This window comes from Equus asinus, chromosome 2, assembly GCF_041296235.1.
Source record: "Equus asinus isolate D_3611 breed Donkey chromosome 2, EquAss-T2T_v2, whole genome shotgun sequence".
NCBI lineage: Eukaryota > Metazoa > Chordata > Mammalia > Perissodactyla > Equidae > Equus > Equus asinus.
In genome coordinates this window covers 154,506,902-154,527,161 of record NC_091791.1, presented here as the reverse complement: position 1 = coordinate 154,527,161, position 20,260 = coordinate 154,506,902, and the positions used below count along the sequence as shown (strand labels likewise).

General features: G+C 42.0%; 2 protein-coding genes across 2 annotated transcripts in view; one reads left to right on the top strand and one right to left on the bottom strand.

Moving 5' to 3' along the window:
- EXD1 (exonuclease 3'-5' domain containing 1) overlaps window positions 1-10,431 on the bottom strand; it is a 30,813-nt gene extending 20,382 nt beyond the window's left edge. Inside the window, exons 1-4 of the mRNA XM_014857363.3 lie at window positions 10,164-10,431; window positions 7,603-7,785; window positions 2,571-2,639; window positions 173-230 (exon numbers count right to left, since the gene is read on the bottom strand). Of these exons, the coding sequence (XP_014712849.1) occupies window positions 173-230; window positions 2,571-2,639; window positions 7,603-7,735 (260 nt within the window). The 5' untranslated portion in view covers window positions 7,736-7,785; window positions 10,164-10,431. The remainder of the gene's footprint in view (window positions 1-172; window positions 231-2,570; window positions 2,640-7,602; window positions 7,786-10,163) is intronic.
- Window positions 10,432-10,510: 79 nt separating this feature from the next.
- The window catches only part of CHP1 (calcineurin like EF-hand protein 1), a 42,174-nt gene continuing 32,424 nt past the window's right edge, over window positions 10,511-20,260 (top strand). The window contains exons 1-2 of the mRNA XM_044765123.2: window positions 10,511-11,169; window positions 19,376-19,448. Coding sequence (XP_044621058.1) covers window positions 11,103-11,169; window positions 19,376-19,448 — 140 coding nt within the window. The 5' untranslated portion in view covers window positions 10,511-11,102. The remainder of the gene's footprint in view (window positions 11,170-19,375; window positions 19,449-20,260) is intronic.

Sequence of the window (20,260 nt, the reverse complement as noted above, 5' to 3'; positions counted from 1 at the left end):
TTGATTTGAAGATACCATCTAAAGATGGAAGAAAACATCCATCTATTTCTTCTCATTTCTATTACCTCAGGCCATTTTAGGAATTACACAGCTAGTGAACTGGAGTTAAGGCTTTCTACCCTAACATGTACACTTGGGTAACATCATAGCTAAGAAAATTATTCCATCATACCTAACAGAAGATGCCTTTTCTCTCACTGCACCTTGTTCCACTTCATCCAGTAGTTCCACTGTAAAATAACCAAATGATGTCCAACAGAGTTCCCCATCTGAAAGCAGTTAACCACCCCCGTCTCCTCCAACTTACAGTCTGACCACGTACCACAAACAGTAATTGGAAATGAAATGTTAGTCCATAGAGGCCTTCAGTGGCCAGCAATAAATATAGCAGAAAAGACTATCCAATGTACTGAAGACTCCTAATATTAGGTCCCCATGAAGCGGCCTTGGTCATTTAGCAGGATTAGGAACCTCTCTACATGTTCCTTTTACCCTTTTGGTTCCAGGGCACCTTTGTGGTCACGCAGATTGGTCCTAGAGATATCTTTTCTTTCCTCTTCATTCCCATCCTAAGGCACTTTCCCTCACACAGTGTACTGTTTGGGGGTTTTCTCTTAAATCGTTCACAGATTTGTCCCTTTCACTCTCACAGGCTGGTGCATTAATAGTTCAGTGACATGAAAGGTAATAAAAGCTAGGCTGAAAATCACAAAAGAAATATGAGAGAAACATTACACAGAGATTCTGAAGCCATTTATTTTTAACCTAACAGTGCGGGGAACATAGGGAAATACTGTATACCATTGAGTCTAAGATGCACATTTTAAACAGCTCTGAAATTGAATATGATTTACAGCACAGGACAGTTTATTGGCAGGTTCTTTTTCTTTCTTAGGGTCGGAAAAGTAATAGTCCACCCTATAATTAATGGCATCTTAGATCCAATTAAGTACACATAGGCACTTTTCAGGGAAAAAGCCTCTCAGCGGCCACTGTGTTTCAAATGTCTCTTTCCCCTGCACTATCTACAAGTGTTGAGTCTGGGACAAAGTGAAATTCACTAAAAACACTGATTAGTCCATTATTATCCTTCATCTTGATAATTCTTATTCAAAGTGCTTTCCAGGGAGACCCCTGCCTGGCTGACTGAGTCACAGCCATCCTTTGAGCTTAAAAATTATGAACAAAGGCCAAGTCCTGAGAAAGAATTTAGGAGGAGACGAAATCCATGTATACAGATCACAAAGCTGGTCAGTGGTCAGCCTTCTCCTGAGTAGGGACATGGTAGTAGTGATTCCTTCCCTTTTATTTATAAACCCATCCGTAGCCTGGCTTTGTTCCAGTCTGGAGCTCCGCTCCACTGCAAAGGTTAATAGTTAAAACATAATTAAGAATCCCACTACCAAAGCCACCATCGCCACCATTATAAAAAGGTGTTCAAGGGACAAAGAGTATTGACAGTAGTGTACTCAGTGAGAAAAGACAGTTAGATAGCTGGTTGGACTTGTCTGCTTTGAAGTAGGTCTGGATTGGCAGTCATTAATTTGGTGAGATTTTCATTGCTCCCTAAATTCCACTTCTCTCACTAAACAAAGTAATCTTTCAAGCAGCAGTAACCTCTCATTTACAGGAGTCCTCGCCTCTCCTCACATCTACCCCAATGGTAAGAAATGCCCAGCTCTGTGAGGTCCCAGATCTCCCATTCCTCTACCCCCTCCATTCCGCACTGATGGACTCCTTCCCTGGAGAGCTCTCTGCTTTTGAGCTCTTGAAAGCAAGAACAGTTCTTACTCCCAACCCTTTTCTCTCATCCCATTTGGTTTGTCTGAAGCACAATGACCAGATGAGCTTCTATATCTACTCTTTTAGGCAAAAAATTGGACCTAGTTTCGCCAAATGACTTTTGCTGGCAGAAATAACGAACAGGGCTGGTTCCTGGAATTCCAAAATCAGAAAAGCTCTGAAAACCAAAAATTTTTTGTAACTCTTTTGGCAGCAAAACCTGAACCGACATACTATTTAGAGTCCTATTTTATTCCACTTAGCATGATTATCCTCTCACTTCTCTGTAGAAATGTGTTTTATTACAGAGTGCTGCCCAGACCTGCTTGAGGTGTTATGCAATATGAACAGTATATACCCTGTGTTAGGCTTTCCAAAAATCTGGAACAATTCTTTATTCTGAAACATTTGGACCCAAGGTTTCAGATAAGGGTCTGTGAATGTAACGTGAACCTGTAGTGTTCGACTCGTTTGCTGAGCAAGACAATTGCTTTCTGATGAGATTCCTAACTCTGCCTGCTGGCTGAGTCTCTAGTAATGAGCACCAGCAGCCCTCACAGTGTAAAACCAAGATGATCAAAATTCTCTAAGACTATTCTGCTCATGGTACCACCGAAATAGTAAGATAAGGGTCAATTCTCAAATACCAACCTTAAGAATTCATAAATGCAATATTAAAGGCAAGATGTCTCATTTTTGTTTTTTCAAATAATGGAACAGGGCAGAGCACTGAGTTCACTACTTCTGCAAACCCCAACACCAGCATTTAGGGAACAGGAAGTTCTCACCATTTATAATCTCATGCCCAAAAAACATCTTCACGCCTGGGACACTTCGACCAGTCTCCACATTCTTCACTGTTATAGAAAACAATTCATTTGGTTAATAAAAAATAATATTCCCTAAAACTGTAAGAAAATATGATATCTCTCAAAAGTGCTCAAATCCAAGTTTTATAAAAATCCCCAAATTATTTTCCCCAAGGGGTGAAGATGATAAATTACAAAGCTATAGTCTTGAAATAGGTAGTATAAAGAACAGAGGGAACCCCAGAAGGGTCCAAGAGAAACTAAAAGGGCAGTAGTAGTACACTGAATTTAAATTTCCCCCAAAAATATTCTAAGGCCCTTGGGGCTACGGACTATCTATTTATTACATGTCTTGATCTTCACTCCACTGAACTCCAGAAAAAATTTAAGGCACCTGACTACTTCTAGAGTCCACACTCTGTTTCACGTCATGCTTTTTTAAAAAAAATTAGTGCCATGGAGTCAATTCCCACTCCTAGACACGCTGTGTACAGCAGAGCAGAACCCTGCCCTGTCTTTTTTGGCCATCCTCTCACTTTCTGGCACTATATCCAATGCTCCACTGCTATTCATAGGGTTTTCAGGGCCAATTTTTCCGGAAGTGGGTAGCCAGGTCCTTCCCAGCCTATCTTAGTCTGGAAGCTCTGCTGAAACCTGTCTACCATGGGTGACCCTCCTGGTATTTGAAATACCAGTGGCAGAACTTTCAGCATCACAACAACAGGGAGCCACCACAGTATGACAACCAAAAGATGGGTGGTGTGGTTCCCTGACCAGAAAATGAACCCAGGCTACAGAAGTGAGAGCTCCAAATCTTAACCACTAGATCACCATGTCATGCTTCCTGCTGGAAAATATTAATTGTCAGGGAAAACAATCCAACTCCTGGCCCAAATACACGGCTCCTCTGTGAGTAGGTAAGAAGTTTGGATGTCATGTCTACAATATGGTATCATTTTTCTACCTGGAAGTGCTCACAGTGGCTGTATATTTCCATATCTCTTGGCAAACCCAAATAACTGAGTTCAACCCTCGCTGTTTCACTGAATATCTTCTTACTGAGGTCAAAGATCACCAACTGCCTATGTGTCAAATCCAAAAAAAAGCTCACAGTCTTATCATACTTGGCTCCCATGCATCCTTTGACAATACTGTTCTCTCCTTTCTTCTTTGGCTTACAGGACACTCTTCGTGTTTAGTTCTTTTCATGCTAATTACCTAGAGCTACCATACTGAGCACCCACTGTGAGCCAGGCACCGTGCTAATTATTTGCCTACATTTAATTCTCCAGTAACATAATGCCTATCTCCATTAATGAGGAATCTGAGGCTCAGAAAGGCTGAAGATCACACCACTAATAAAAGACAGAGTTAGGATTTAAGCCCAGGCCTCAGTGATCTTAACACACATCTAGTAACCAGAGTTACACTGTCCCTGATTTTCTCCTTCCAATCTCCTTAGCTACCTATACCACCTCTGCTTGCCCCTTACACCTTAATTGGCCCCAGGATCATGTTCTTCATCCTTTTTTCTTCTCCTTGAATGATCACATCCACTTCCTAGTTGTCCTGACATCCATTATTTCTCCAGAATGGATTATTTCTCTAAGCTCCACTCTCACTTTCAACTTACTAATAGCTGACTTTCTGTAAGATTTGCAAACTGAGATCATTATCTTCTCCCAGTGTCTAACCAATCTGCTCCTCTTCCCATTTCTATCAGTTAATAACAGCACTATACGCCTAATTTGAGTCATAAATGTGTGAACTACTTTCCATTGTCTTTGAGGATCTAATTGATTACTAGGTTGCTTATCCCATCTCCTAAGCATTTCTAGAATCCATCTTCTCATCTCCATTCCTTGCCGAGCCTTAACTCCGACCCCATCATTTCCCTTTGTCGGGTCCCTTGATTGTCTGAATAGTTCCCTGTCTATTCTCCTTGCCTGAGTTTCTCCCTCCTTCAATCCTTCCTTCACACTGCTGTCATAGTGACGTCACTCCCTGCTTCATCCAGCTGGCACATGAAACTAAGAAACAAGTGTAAAGAAATATGTTCAACCTCTTTAGGAGTATTTTCTAAACGTGCAAAAATGAAATATCACTTTTTGCCTATAAAACTAGCAAAAATTAAGGGAAGACATATATTAGCATTTAAAAAAAAATCCAGTGCTAGATTTCTTACTCTAATTCACTCACACATTACTAGTAACAGAGTAAAAAGGCACAATCCTTTTGAAAAACTATTTGGAAATACTCATCAAAAACATTTAAAATAGGGGCTAGCCCAGTGGCATAGTGGTTAAGTTTGTGAGCTCTGCTTCAGTGGCCTGGGGATTGCCAGTTCAGATCCTAGGCACAGACCTACACACCGCTTATCAAGCAATGCTGTGGCAGGCATCCCACATATAAAATAGAGGAAAATTGGCACAGATGTTAGTTCAGGGCCAATCTTCCTCGAGCAAAAAGAGGAGGATTGGTGGCAGATCTTAGCTCAGGGCTAATCTTCACCAAAAAAATAAATAAATAAAAAATTTAAAATATTCCTAACTTTCACCAGTAATTTCACTTCTAGGAATTATTCCTAAGAAAATAATAATAAGATATAAGAAATATTAAATTTTATAATTATAATTTATAATCATAAATATATTAATATAAAACTGCATTTTATAATTATAACTTATTATAATGATATAGTGTTATTTATAATTATAAAAAAACAAATATTTTAAAAGTTTTTAAGTTTTTTGCTTTAAAATGTTTAGCCACTAAATTGAAGTTTTAAATAACATGAGAAAATGCTTGTTACAGTCTTAACTAAAAAAAAATTGTATATGTGATATACCTGACAATATGTCAACCATATAAAATCTGTGCAATTAAAGACTAGAGAGAAATATACTAAAATACTTCACTGGACTGAATGTTTCGTTAAACAAGCACGTGTAATTTACTGATTGTTGTCTACTCAATGCCTTTTATTCAGGCTATCATTGTGCTCGGTTTTCCCACGGTCAGTGGTGGTCTACTGGATTTCTAGGGCATCTCTTTAAGGGGACTGACTCAGCTGAGGGGAACACCCTTCCTCCCCCACCCCCCTCTCGCCTCTTCCTCCCCTCTGTAACTCTACCAGCTATCGTATGACCTTGAGGTTTGAAGGCAGGTGCTAAAGATGGTAGAGCAGAAAGATGAGAATCCATCTCTTGGATTCTCTTGGAGAGATCCAAGAATCCTGGATCCCGACAAGCTTTGGGGAGAGTCACAGTAGCCCTGCGATGCCTGCCTTCTTTTATACGAGAGAACAAACTCCTAAATTGTTTAAGCCACTGGAAGTGAATCTGTTTCTAGCAGCTGAGCATGGTTCTTAACTGACATGATATTAAAAATTTCAGGCAACTATCCTAAAAGCTTCTATGCCTCCCACTTAGAAAATCTTTCAGATTGTTCCTCATTGCTTTCAGTAGTGTCCAAATGCTATGTTATATAAGCTCCTTCTGATTTGTCCCATGCTTACTTCTCCAGTCTTCTGTCTCACCGTAGCCTCATACTGAAATTTACTTAGGTTTTCTAAATGCACCAAGTTTTCATGTCTGTATATTTTTGTACATGCTGCTACTTCTGTTTAAAATAATAAACCTCTCAAAGTGTGCTTCCCCAGCACAGTATCAGCATCACCTGGAAACTTGTTAGAAATGCAAATTCTTGGGCTCTACCCCAGACCTTAAGCATCAGAAACTTGTGGATGGGGTCCCAGCAATGTGTGTTTCAACAAGTCTTCCAGGTGATTCTGATGCACAGATAAAGTTTGAGAACCAGTGGCTTAAAACCACCTTTCCCTCTTTTCCCATCCAGTTAACGCTTACTTACCCCATGAAGTTGCACCATCAATTCCTCCTTTGGGAAGCCTTTCCCACTGTCCTAACCCTACCACTCCCACATCTAAACTAGCTGAACCTTTGTGTTTCCACAGCATCTTGTGCGTTCCTCCATCAGAGAGGATATCACACTGTATTATATCTTTCTACTCACTTTTCTGTCTGCTTATTAGATTAAGTTTTTTTAAGGACAAGGACCATGTTATTCTTATCTATGTCTCCGGTACGAAGCATAGTGCCTGGAATATAAAACTATCAATGATTACTGAATGAATTAATATTGCAAAAGCCTGGTATAGTCCCATCCTAGCCCATAGAAGTCTATTTTAACTCATAATGTGGCTTAACAAAAATACTAATCTCTCAAATGCCATTTATACATGTTTCAATCGTGAACTTGAAACTTATGCCAGGAAACAACTACCGCAGCAAGTTAATATTCTAGCTGAATAAAAAACTATATATTGGCGTTTCAAGGTGAACACATAGAGGAGCTAGGAGGTGACATGCCCACAGAGGACATGGAAACTCCAAGCTCCTTCTCACATACTTTGCCCTATGTATCTCTTCCATTTGGCTCTTCCTGAGTTGTATCCTTTATAAAAAATTGGAATTGAAGCTGGAGGTGTAGAGGCTACCTTGCGACCATGAGGATACCAGATGATCACTGAGGTGGCAGAGCAGGAGCACAAGACATCTGGTCCCTCCTGGCATCTTTGAGCCACTGCACTATTCCTCAGTAGCCTACCTCTGGACTTCTTTTTGCATGAGAGTAATTAACCCCTTACTGACTTTGTGAATTTGTCATTGAAGCCAAAAGCAATTCTATCTAATAGAGTGGTTATTTTTTATTGCAAAGTGCATAAGGAGAGAAATTAAAAGAAGTAGTCAATTAAAAAAAACTCTCTATGCTGAAAATTTCCACTATCACATCAATAAAAGTATAGAAGTGGGGACAAGCCAGCATATGGAGCCCCATTGTTCTGTTAGAGAAAATACCATTCTAATCTTCTTTTCACCCCTAAAATAGGAATAATGTGTCCCTCCCAGTTGCTAATGGAGTCCAGAGCCATCACCTAAACTCAGTTATTAATCTCTTAAGAGGCGGATGATTATGAAAAATAAAATAAGACCTTTCTTCAGGACAACAATCTTGTTAGGGTCGACATGCTGGAGCACTCCCTCAAAGATGCCACAAACCAACGTGAGTTTCACCCTTCTCCACAAAATCTGATTGAGGAAATGGTAGTCACTGCTGGGATCCATGCTTTTTGATTCCAAAAGCAGTCTTCAAATAATCTTTAAGCATCCAAACACTTGAAAATAAAAGAGATCTATGATTTTTAAACTATTTTTTAGGAAACAAGGTTATTTCCCCTTTCTTCATACCTGCAAGGGATAAGAAAAATAAAAATATGAGAGTGATTCAGATTTGTTCATCTTTGTAGAATAATAATGGAAAAAGGATCCTTGCAAGCACCAACTCTCATTTATACACAGGAAACTGAAAACTATAAGACTGCAGGCAAGGTAGGCTTGGCTTCTCTGTCTATAAAATGGTGTAATGCCACCTGTCCTTGTTTAGCTAAATGGAACAAGCAGAACATTTAGATGCTTTCTAATGGCACATACATATATCTTCTTAATACCAACCAAAAAATTAAAAGAATAAAAATACTGACATTGGCAAAACACTTGCCAAGACAAGCTGCCATAAACCATTTACCCAGAAATGCCTGGAATCTAACCTCTTCTGGATCTAGCCTCTTCTAGATTAGAAACATTTCCAGTTTGACATTGTTACCAACCAAAGCGTAAGTGACTTAGAACTATCACAATTTATGCATTTCCAGTCCAGCTGCCATGTCACTGCAAGGGCCATTCCACCCCACCCTGGTCACAGCTTACGGACTGGACTGCTGTACTGTCACCCAACCAGTCACATGCAGCCTGACACATTAAACTGCCACATGCCATACATTGGTTTTGTAAAATTCAACTGTCTTTGTAAAAATGATGCATGGTCATAAAGAATAACAACGCAGAAATGTACACAAAAAACTTTACCTTGTAGAAATAACTATCATTCATAATAGATACTTTTATATTCTTTAGTGTAATACTGTAATTTAAAAGATGAATCCTTTTTTAAAAGTATCTTTTAGAACAATCCTGTTATTTGGACGTCCTTGTATTTAGAACCCCAGATAAACATTCCTCTACAGTAGTTTAAATTTAAAAGCTGCTTGCCTTTGCTACACTAGGAACAGTCAACTAGTGAATTTTGCAATTTACTTTAACTATAAAACAGTGATGAGGGGCCGGCCCCATGGCCGAGTGGTTAAGCTCGCACACTCTGCTTCAGTGGCCCAGGGTTTCGCCAGTTCGAATCCTGGGCGTGGACATGGCATCCCACATGCCACAACTAGAAGGACCCAACTAAAAATACACAACTATGTACTGGGGGGTTTTGGGAGAAAAAGGAAAAATAAAATCTTTAAGAAAAAAAAAAGAAACGACGAAATAACTAAGGCCTCATTCAACTAGGAAGGTGAGAAGTTACATAGCATTTTTAGCCAGATACATAACCTATATTTTTCTATTTTAAGGTCTAGAAAGTATTACCACAAATATTATTTGTTGCCTACAACAACCATTACCTAATTTACAGATGTAGAAATTGAGGCCTAAAGATTTAAGACAACTGCCCAAAGTCAAACAGCTAGAAGGTAGGGAACCTGACCCAAAACCAGGTCCCTAGCAGAGGACGTGTGTAATCTAGCACAAGACCAAGGCTTACGCATCCAGAAAGAACATAAAACAAGTCACCAGAGTGCCTGAGAAAATCATTCTTCTTTGTTCAAGTCAACCCAATAGGCAAAAGGGGAATTTTTACAGAAACAAAAGAGGACATAAAACTGGAAAAAACAGCCCTTAATAGAGGCACAATTTATATTTTTAAAAGATACATAAGAAATAAAAATTTGTGAAACGCTTGAACCATAAGGACACTCAAGAAATCTTAAGTAAATCAGAAAAACGTTAACACAAAGCAAAGTAAGCTTTGACTGAGGACAGCTGCAAATGGTAAGACGCATGATTAGTAAGAAAAAAGGATCTAGAAACCGTCTTAAGGTAGTCTCAGAAAAGGGTCATTCATGTCGCTGACATCAAGGTATTTCTATCATACCTATACCGGCAAGATAAAAAGACGCTTCTGTGGGTTCTAGACCTGACATATCCAAAATGTCACACTCTGCACGTGAAGGCACACATCACTAGGTCAGCCGAGAGCAGATCAATCACGAAAACAGCTCAGTGCGGCTAGAATTTAGGCCTCATGCTAAGGCGTCAAAGCCTTAGGTAAAGCTTAAAACCAGTAACCTCAGTTGACTTGGGCAGCTGGCTAAGACAGCGTCCCATACCGTTCAGGTACTAGGCAGTAGTGGTCAGAAGTTGCTTCTTCCCTATCTCAGACCGGCTCTGTACAATGCATCCCTCCAGGCAGGGGTGGGGAGGCGGTGTAAAGGCATTGAAGCCCCAGGAAAAGAACTGGATCACTTGAGAGGGTGCACTAATCTAAGGGGTGGCTTTAAACGTTTTCAAGAAAACAAAAATATGCCATAAGAACAAAATGCAAAATTCCTCATTTTTAAGGCAAAATAAGAAACTTCAAATAAAGGGCGGGCCATACATTAAGAATTCACTGTCCTCCGCCTTTAGGGTTTTTTGTTTTGTTTTCTGAAGGCAGTTTGAGAAGTCCTGTCCCAATTTCGGGCAAATGGTGAGTTCCTCGAGCTTCAGTCTTGAACTAAAAAAAAAGAGAGACTTCTGTTAAGGAAGAACTCTCGGGGAGTTCCAAAGCCGCGGTGGCGGTTATCAAGCGACAGCCCCAAAACCCAACTGGAGAAAAGCACGCAACGCTGGGAACCCCCACCGCCGACCAGACGCCAGCGCGGCTGAACGAGGAGTCCCCCGAGGAGCCAATCGGCGCGCTGCACCGAGGCCGGCTCCCGAGCGCCCCCTGCGGCCGGGAGGAGAGAGGGCCTCCAGGAAAAATGAGGAGCTGCAACTCCCAGCATGCAGTTCCCAGGAGACACACCCTGCTGTTCCCCGGAGCGACGTTTTGTCTGTTTTTATTGTTTCTCTCCGCAAACCATACCCCTTGTAGGATGGGATGTATAGTGTGAGAGTTCTGTGAGAAACGGGTTGGCTACGCTGCCTGCCGCAGGTTAGTTTGTTGTAAAGCGGCGCGTCGATGGCGTTGCCCTTTTAATTGCAGTCGCTAGGGCCAGCGTGGCATTGCCCTTTTAAGGCCGGTGACATCACGGTTCCGGGGGCGTGGCCCGCCTTTGGCGAGGCCCGGCTCGGCGCCGGGCTGATTCATTCCGGGGCTGGAGCCGGGATCATCGACGTCGCCTCCTGCGCCGGGCGCAGCCTCGCTTCTCATTGGCCGGTCCTCGGGGCCGCCCTCCTCCACGCGCCACCCCTCGGTTCCCTCCCTGGTCTGCAGTGGAAACGCTGCCCTCTCCCTTCTTGACCCCTGGCCCATCCTCCCCTCCCACCCTCCCTCCCTTTCGCCACCGCCGTCGCGTCTGGCGCCCCGGCTCTCGGAGGGGCTCCCAGCTCGGTGATGGGGTCTCGGGCCTCCACGTTACTGCGGGACGAAGAGCTGGAGGAGATCAAGAAGGAGACTGGCTGTGAGTTCTGGTCGGGGGTGGGAACGCGGCCGGGCGCCTCCAGCTGGCCTCAGGACCGAGGGCGACTGTCGCTGAGGTCTGGAGGTGGGGTGCTCGGAGGTTGCGGAGTCCTGGGCAGCCTCCAGCGCTGGAGCTTCGGGGCCGAGGGCTGGAGGACCTGTTCTTCCAGCTGTAGCTACCCGGAGCGGGGCACTGGGTCTTGTGGCACTGTCCTTCCTCTCAAAGGCGGGAGTCGCGATCACCCGTAGAGCCCAGACACCTCTCTTTTCTTCTCCCCCTACTCGTGAAAGTCCCCGAACGCCTTTCCTTTATCTTTCCTCGCACCAATCTCAAATTCAGGAACTCTGGATGGATCCTGTAGAAAACAATCCGTTCCTGTGACGTTTCTGGGAAAGGACTTAAAACCGCTGACAGCTGTGGGAAATCACAAACAAATCCTTGCCACAACTGGAAAAATAAACCCAGAAAGCAAGATCGTATAGTAAGGCTTTGGAAGACTAACCTGGTGATGGGGTACCTTTAAAAAATCAGGAGTTGGAGAGTAGGAGACTAATTTCATTCTGAACTTGGGGAGAAAAAGCACGGATACTGTGACCACCAGTTTTTTCCTTACACTGAGGATGCTTCCTGTCCTAATTTCAGATATATTGATTTTTATTATGCTGGTGTATTTTATGCAATCTCTGTGGAAATTGGGTGTGCTCCAAAAATCTGTGTGAATTTGTACTAGGAACTGATTTTTTATGGTTATTTCTTTTCCTTATTAACCTGAACAAAAGGGTAACAGGGCTTTGGGAATTCGGAAGCTCTGTAAAACTCCATCACACATTTGTTTAGCCCTTGATAACACATACAATGTTTTCTCAGAAATCCTTTATGACTCATGTGTTGTATATGAGTTATTTAAACATCTGAGCTCTTATCTCTTTATGGTACCTGTCTTTGAGAATGAGGTGACCCGTAAGTAACTCCGTGGCCCATATGCAGATGATATGGAAGGATGCTGGAGGAACTACAGAATTACTCAGGCCGCTGTGGCCTGAGGTAAATTAAATGCTGCTCTATGCTTTCTGAAAAATTTAATTTTCTAGAATCGTCAAGTTGGAAGGATGTTATCCAGCCCACCCCTTGTCAGGTTGGTTTAATGCTTTCAGCATCCCCTAACATATGGCCCTTACATCTCTCCGTAAAGACCTTTAACCATGATGAGCTCACCACCTACAAATGCAATCCTTTTTCTGATTTTGGGTGAATGACAGAAAATAGTTAGCTGTTTACAATGTGCAGTACTTGTTTGGCCACTTGACCTTATGGTCGTTTAATGACTTAATCTGACTCCAAGAGGAGAAATATAGGCGCTTTGGATTCAGCAAGCATTTTATTCCATTTTGTGTCGATGACCTCTGGCCACGCTTGTAATATAAGAACCACTTTAGGTCTAAAGTGACACCAGAATTAAAGCATTTGTGCTTAAAATAAAAAGTCATATAAGGAGGAAGTGTAAACCATAGTGAGGATAGGAAAAAGCTATTTTTGCCTCAGTATGAAGGGAACAGTAATCCCATTCTGGTTTATTTTCATTAGGCCAAATGAAAGGTCCTGGATTGCTGTAAGCCTCTGGGTTATTTTACTATATGACTTGTGGACAAACAGAATTAAGTACTCCTGGAAGAGCTATTTTTCTGGTTGCCAAAAAGTGAATCAAGCCTGAGGGAGATTCTCAACCACAACCAGTGCAAACATACATATTGAGCCAGAAAACTTAATGAAACAAGTACCTCTTGAATCTTCCAGTGTCTGTATTCAGTACTATGCTTGGTACTCAAAGCACATGGTCCCAAAAGATGCCCACAAGAGTTAGGATCAGCATCATACATTAGATAGCTGGAATTCTGTGGCACCCACCTTCAGAACTCAAGGAAGACGGAGTCCTTGTGGGCTGGCCTTGTGGAGGACAGGAATTGGGTCTTAATACATGCATGAACGGATTAGATTTGGATAAAGTAACCTAGGGCATTTTGGGTGGCTTCCAGGAGCATTCTCCCCTAGGCTGCTATGCAGTCATTCCTCTGCCTTGGGAGTTGAGCCATCACTTTATCCAGTTAGTGCCCATAAGCAGAGTTGATTTTTAAAGCAGTAATTTTAGCATATGCAAAAGGTTTGGAAGAATAAAAACAACAGATACCTGAGGGTGGGGTAGAGAGGTGGAATTTGTCCTTGTTTTCATCTGCTTCTTGTTCCATTAAGAGTTTGGGGAACTATCAATCAGAAACACTTCAAGTGAAGAACACTGTAAAGACATTTCATGACTCCCTTGGCCAGTAAGAAAATGTAGCATAATTGAGGAAAACTGACTTTATATTCAATATGAAAGCTCTGACTATATTTAAACTTATTTTTTGTAAGTCTAAATTGATTAGAATTCACATATGACTAGTTTAGCTGGAATTTGAAATTTAATCTGTAAATGTTTGGAAAAGTAATTCTAGGTAAGAATTAACCGTAAGCCTCAATTTCATCATCTGTAAATGTGAATAATAATAGTACCTACTTTATAGGATTCTTATGAGGATTAAATGAGATAAATTATGTAAACTACTTAGAATAGTCCATGGTATATTATAAGTGCCAGGTACGTGTTAGCTATTATTAATTTGAACCACAGATAACAATCATCTTATTGGGAAAATACCATTTGCATGTGCTAGTTATTATAAAACCTTTTTCTAGGAGCTGGCCTGGTAGCATAGCAGTTGGATTTATGCACTTGGCTTTGGAGGCCCCGGGCTTGGATCCCAGGCGTGGACCTAGCACCGCTTGTCAAGCCATGCTGTGGCAGGAGTCCCACAAACAAGATAGAGGAGGATTGGCGGCGAATGCTAGCTCAGGACTAATCTTCCTGAAAAAAACACACAGCTATGTCTAGGGCTATCTAACTAGGGAGGTGACAGCATTTTATACTTTCCTGTTTTCAGGTGTCATTAGATTAGGAATCAAGTACAGATGATGTTTTCCCAATTCTAAGGAAATAAGACTTTTAAAGGAGTAAAAATTCTGATGTTTCTAACAGTTTAAAAAACACTGTCTAAAAACACTTTATGTTGGCATAAAACGTTTGCTGTATTGTCTTTGTTCTATTACATTCTTTCACACTTAAGTATTTCCATAAATTAAAGCTCATTTGAATAAAAGTTGTCATTAGGTGGAAGGTCATTAGTGTCTTGTGAGTTTCTGTAATCTCCACTCTTAATTCACTAAATGTAGCAATAACCTGGCTGTGAATTATTCAAAACCTTTTTTTAAAAAAATACCCACTTAGTCTGCGAGAAACAATTCATGCCAACTGAGAAGTAATGAGTGCAGATTCATTTATTTTTAGTCTCTATCTTCTGATATGTGTCGTGTGGTATGGGGAGGGTGTTGAACAGGTTTAGGAGGTGAGTTCTACAGGCTGGTGAGGTTTTGTTTGCTTGAAAGGGTGTAGTGATACTAGGAACTAGTGTGAGTTTCTCTACAGTTGCAACACAGAGCACAAGCCTGGCAAAGGCAATTGCTTGAGAATAACTTCCTGGGCTAGACCGTAAGTGGAAGTTCAACTTGAGGCTGCTACTACCTCAAAATGCAGGGCATCTTCATGGCCCTCACCTGCCCGGACATGGTGCCTGAAGGTTCTGTCATTACAGAAGACCCTGCTGTCTCCTGGCTCCTATTGAAATGGAAATGAACATGTAACTAATACCTTTGACTGGTTTTGGGTTAAGTGATTTGTAAGGCTTTGTACTCCCTACCCCCCAACTTATGATGAAAAATTTCAAATATACAGAAAAGTTAAAATAGTGTGATGAACATCCGTATACCTTCCACTTTAATTCAACGATTGTTAACATTTTGCTGTATTTGCTTTGTCTGTTTATATGTGTTTTTTGATGAACCATTTGAAAGTTGCAGATAGTGGAACTCTTTGCCCCTAAATACTTCTGCATGTATCTCCTGGGAATAGGAATTTTTCCCACATAACCACAATGCTATTACCACACTTAAGAAAGTTGACTGTAGTTCTGTAATATCATCTACCATGCAAATTTTCCCTTGTTATAGGGAGGTAGTTTGGTTTTTTAAATGTCTTTTAAGTCTCTTTTAATCTCTAGATTCCCTAAGGGAGCAGGCCAGCTCTTAAAGTCCTCTCATCAGGAAACGGGAAATGTTGGGGTGTCGAGTGTTCAGGAGGAGTGGTTAAGGGTACAGTTTTCAACTTCTCAGTCCTTTACCTAGAGTTACCTTTGGTTGCACTTGTGTGCCTTACCTAGGTCATCAATCTCTTCTTCTGCATTAAGATCTAGGATTAAAGGCAAGGGCACAATAACTTTTTTCTTACTCCCTTTTCTTTTTTTTTTTTTAAAGATTGACACCTGAGCTAAAACTGTTGCCAATCTTCTTTCCCCCCCGCCCCCGCTTTTTCTCCCCCAAGCCCTCCAGTACATAGTTGTATATTTTTAGTTGTGGGTCCTTCTAGTTGTGGCATGTGTGATGCTGCCTCAACTGCCTCAACGTCGTAGCCTGACGAGCAGTGCTGTGTCCTCGCCCAGGATCGGAACCGGTGAAACCCTGGGCCGCCAAAGGCAGAGCGAGTGGCCACTCGGCCACGCGGCTGGCCCCTCCCTTTTCATTTTTATTCTTCCCTCTGCCATTCCTCCTTAGTGCTTGGCACTTCCTCCTCTGAGCACAAGGCAGTGATGATAGAAAGGAGGAGGATTAGCAGGGTCTTTGAAGTAATCGTTCAACAATATAAAATAATTATTTGCCCACCTGTGGAGAAAAATATAGCTTCCTTCAAAACATGTCCGTGTGTACAGTCTTTTCTGAGAGTGAGTGTCAACTGAGACTTCCTTTGGGTTACCAAGAGTGGTGTAGGTTTTGGACCCCTGTCCAGCTAGCCTCGTGCCTTCTGGTGGGAATAGTTTACTGGAAACCTGTCCTGCCTTCGTTCCAGGCAGCTCCAGTAACCTTTGTGCTCCTTGAATTTGCCCTGAGCTCTATGCCTTGGAGGTTGCTTTATATTCTTTGTCCTAGTGGATTTAGCCCCTAAATAAAAGCTATCTTTCTTTCTTTGTTCTTTTTTTTGTTAACAGAGCTAACAAATAAAAGAGTAACAATAGCATGATAACATTAGCTCTGAAATTTAGGAGATAGATTGAGGTGTGACCATATTGAGTTACGTTAAAAGTTGACGTTTGGCTGCACATTTCTCCACTGATTTCCATATAACCCAGTTCATTCTGGAAGGCAGCAATTTTATGGTGGTTTGGCCACTTATTTATTTATTTATTTTTTGAGGAAGATTAGCCTTGAGCTAACATCTACCACCAGTCCTCCTCTTTTTTGCTGAGAAAGATTGGCCCTGAGCTAACATCCATGCCCATCTTCCTCTACTTTATAAGTGGGACACCCACCACAGCATGGCTTGATAAGTGGTGCGTAGGTCCGTGCCTGGCATCTGAACCACTGAACCCCTGGGCTGCCAAAGCACAGTGGGCGAACCCAACCACTGCGTCACCGGATCAGCCCATATGTATTTATTTTTAACATATTGGTAAATTATGAACTCAAGCTGCCATAAACTGATCTTTTTTTTCCCCTGAAATATGAGGTGTAATGCCATACCAGTACTTGCTAAGGGAATTATTAAAATCAAACTGTAAAAGGTTTCAGTGCCTAGTTTCTTCAGATGATGATCTAAATTAGAAAGATGTCTGATGGTTCATGTGTTAGTTGAAGAGGTTGGACTAGATGACAACGTTCTTCCCAATTTTAAAATTGTGTAAATCACTATACATACTTATATATACAGGTATGGAATTTTTAGAAGGATTCACAAGAGACTGGTTATAGTGTCTGCCTCTGGCAAGGGAGCCTGGGGAACTCAGTTGTTAGGGAGACTTGTCATTGTTTAGACTTTTGTACTATTTGCATTTTTACCATGTGCATCGATTATTTTCTCAAATTAAAAAAACTGATATAAAAATACAATTTGAACGTTTTCCTTGTTAAAGAAAAGTAATCTGAACTATATAATACTCTTAAGTACTAAAAACTGATCCAATGGACTAAATATCAGGCAGTTATTAAAAAGAACTCCAAAGCAATATAGAAAAATTATGCATAAATAAATGAAAAATAAACTATTACAACTAGGTAAAGTGTACCTGTCACTGATAGTAGATAGGATAAACAGAAATTAAAACAGTGGTGTTGACGTTGTGAATGAATTTGGTTTTTCGAAAAATCTTTTTGGGGGCCAGTCCCATGGCCGAGTAGTGAAGTTCGCACCCTACGCTTCAGCAGCCCAGGGTTTCGCCAGTTCGAATCCTGAGCACGGGCATGGCACCACTCATCAAGCCATGCTGAGGCGGCATCCCACATGCCACAACTAGAAGGACGCACAACTAAAAATACACAACTATGTACCGGGGGAGCTTGGGGAGAAAAAGGAAAAATAAAATCTTAAAAAAAAAAAATCTTTTGGGAAAGTTAGTCATTCTTTAACTGACTTATTTTTGTTAAACTAAAGGGAACTTTAGTTCTACGGCAGCCTTTGAGGCCCGAGGCCAAAGCCGGGGTAAACTGGTCAGGTTCCTGAAGAAGACGGCTGTGGCTGGCAGAATCAAGAGCAAGGTGGAGATTAATTAGTGCAGCAGTAAAACTGTACCTTCAGGCTCATGATGTAAAGATGATGATGGTGATAATAGCTAACCTGGAGTGCTCACTGTGTGCCAGACGCTTTGAAGGCACTTTCCTCTCGTGGACTTGGTTGGTTCACTCCATAACCCCATGCACTCACCCCTCACTGGCAAGCGGTGGTGCCCTGAATGGAGTCAGAGTCTGTCAGCCTGACCCTCACAAGAGCATACTCTTTACACGGAACTGTGCCACCCGCCTAGCTGGCACAAAGGTCCACAACTGCTTCCTCAGTGCCTGGACCCCTGCTGGCTCTCCCCTGGCTGGGAATGATTCTGGCTTCTTCTCTGCTCTCTGCTCTCCTTAGAGAGCTAGTCCAGGACGGAGCCGGGCTTGTGGTGAAACCTGATGCCGGAGAGTTCACAGCTGCACCTACTGTGTCCTCTCACCCTAACTCTGGGCCACTCACTTCCTCCTCCCCCCGCCGTCCTGCTGCGCCCCTGTTTGCTTTGTCCCATTGTTCCTAAAACTGCAAGTAAGCTGGGGGAGGAAGACAACTACCAGAACTCTTTGGGCCACCTCTTTAAACTCCTGAAGGTACAGCCTAGGACAAAGTTCATACTTACCACACCCTGTTTGGCTGTTGTCTTTTCTCCTTTGATAACTCTTTTTTTTCCTCCTACCTCCAATCTGCTGAGACTAAACTGTTTGCCAGAAATTCCTTTTTGCGTTTTCAAAGTTTTATACCTGCGGTTATTACCTCATTTTAATTGTCAGCTTGTGCCTCAGTTAATCCAAAATGAGGAGCAAGATAGCTTCCTTGTAGATGTCATCTGGTGATAACGTGACTATTTGACAAATTGCCTAATTTGCTTTTTGGGAGCCCATTCCTTTATTGGGAACTCAGTGGAGCTCATGCAGTCTGAGAAAAGAGGCTGACCCAAGGCTGTCGTGATCTTTTACCCAAAGATCAGTCGCAAAGGAAAAGATAAAGCCACTAATGCTTGGTAAAGGAGTAAACTAGATTTAAAAAACAGAATCTCTTTGATGTACCCCAGTCTTTAATTCAGTACAAGTTAGCTACCCACCAGTGCCAGCCGGAAACATCAAACTGATTCATAGGTGTGTGGTTTTAATCGAAGCATGCATTTTTATAGCCTCTAAGTCAGGGCACTGAAAGGTGAAAGGTTCACAATTTCCCCTTAAACTAAATTTAGCTTTGTTTTGTTAAATCTTAACCACCTGGCATTTAACACATAGTCTTAATTTAGCCTAGACTTCATTCCTGAGAGTCAGTTTTGATTGCTCTTGATTTAGTTATTTTCTAACTTCTTTTGTTCTTTAGGTTTTAAACTTTCTGCCTTGATACTCTAGAAATCAGTTAGAGTTGAGACATCTCCCCATTTTACTCACTTTGAAGCATTTAATAGTGGGCTGGGACCAGAAGGGCAGCTGGCTTCTAAAGGGCTACACTCAGGTTCTGTTTGAGTGGAGGGTGACTTCTACAACTGGACTAACTTTGTGTTTTTAGTTTCCCACAGTCAGATCACTCGCCTCTACAGCCGGTTCACCAGCCTGGACAAAGGAGAGAACGGGACCCTCAGGTAGGCAGTTCCTTTATTTCCTGGCAATATCTGAGTAGCTGCCTTTATCCCAAGGGGAGACATGGTAGGCATCCAGCATGTGGAGAACAGGGACCATTTCTTTTTTGGGGTGGGGAGGGAGGTGGCAGGTGAGGAAGATTGGCCTTGAGCTAACATCTGTCGCCAATCTTCCTCTTTTTGCTTGAGGAAGATTGGCCCTGAGCTAGCATCTGTGGCAGTCTTCCTCTATTTTGTATGTGGGACACTGCCACAGCATGGCCTGATGAGCAGTGCATAGGTCTGCACCCAGGATCCAGGCCTGCAAACCCCAGGCCACCGAAGTAGAGCATGCAAACTCAACCACTGCTCCACTGGGTGGCCGCAACAGCAGGGACCATTTCTTTACTCCTCTTTGAGTATCACTGATCCAGGAGGGAGTTAAAGAAGCAGAACAATGGCATTACAGTTATCACTCGGTTCTTACTGCTTTACTCCAGCTCCCTTCTTTTGGGTGGCCGTTGTTCTGGTCCTAGGAACATACTTTTGAGAATTTCAGCTCTCTCTGCTTGAGTTTTCCCACAGCCCTTTCCCAAACCCATATCAGCATTTAGAAAGTTGACCCATAGCAATCCAAGATGGTCTAGGTTGTTTTATCCTCTCTCCTCTGTTTCCACCCCAACTCGTAGCCCTAGGGTACATCACTTTATATGTATTAATGTTAGGTAAGATGTTCAATATTTTAGTTTAGAGCAGTGGTTTTCAACTGAGGGTTATTTTGCCCCTCAGTGGCAACATGGAGACATTTTTGATTGTCACGACTGGGATGTGCTACT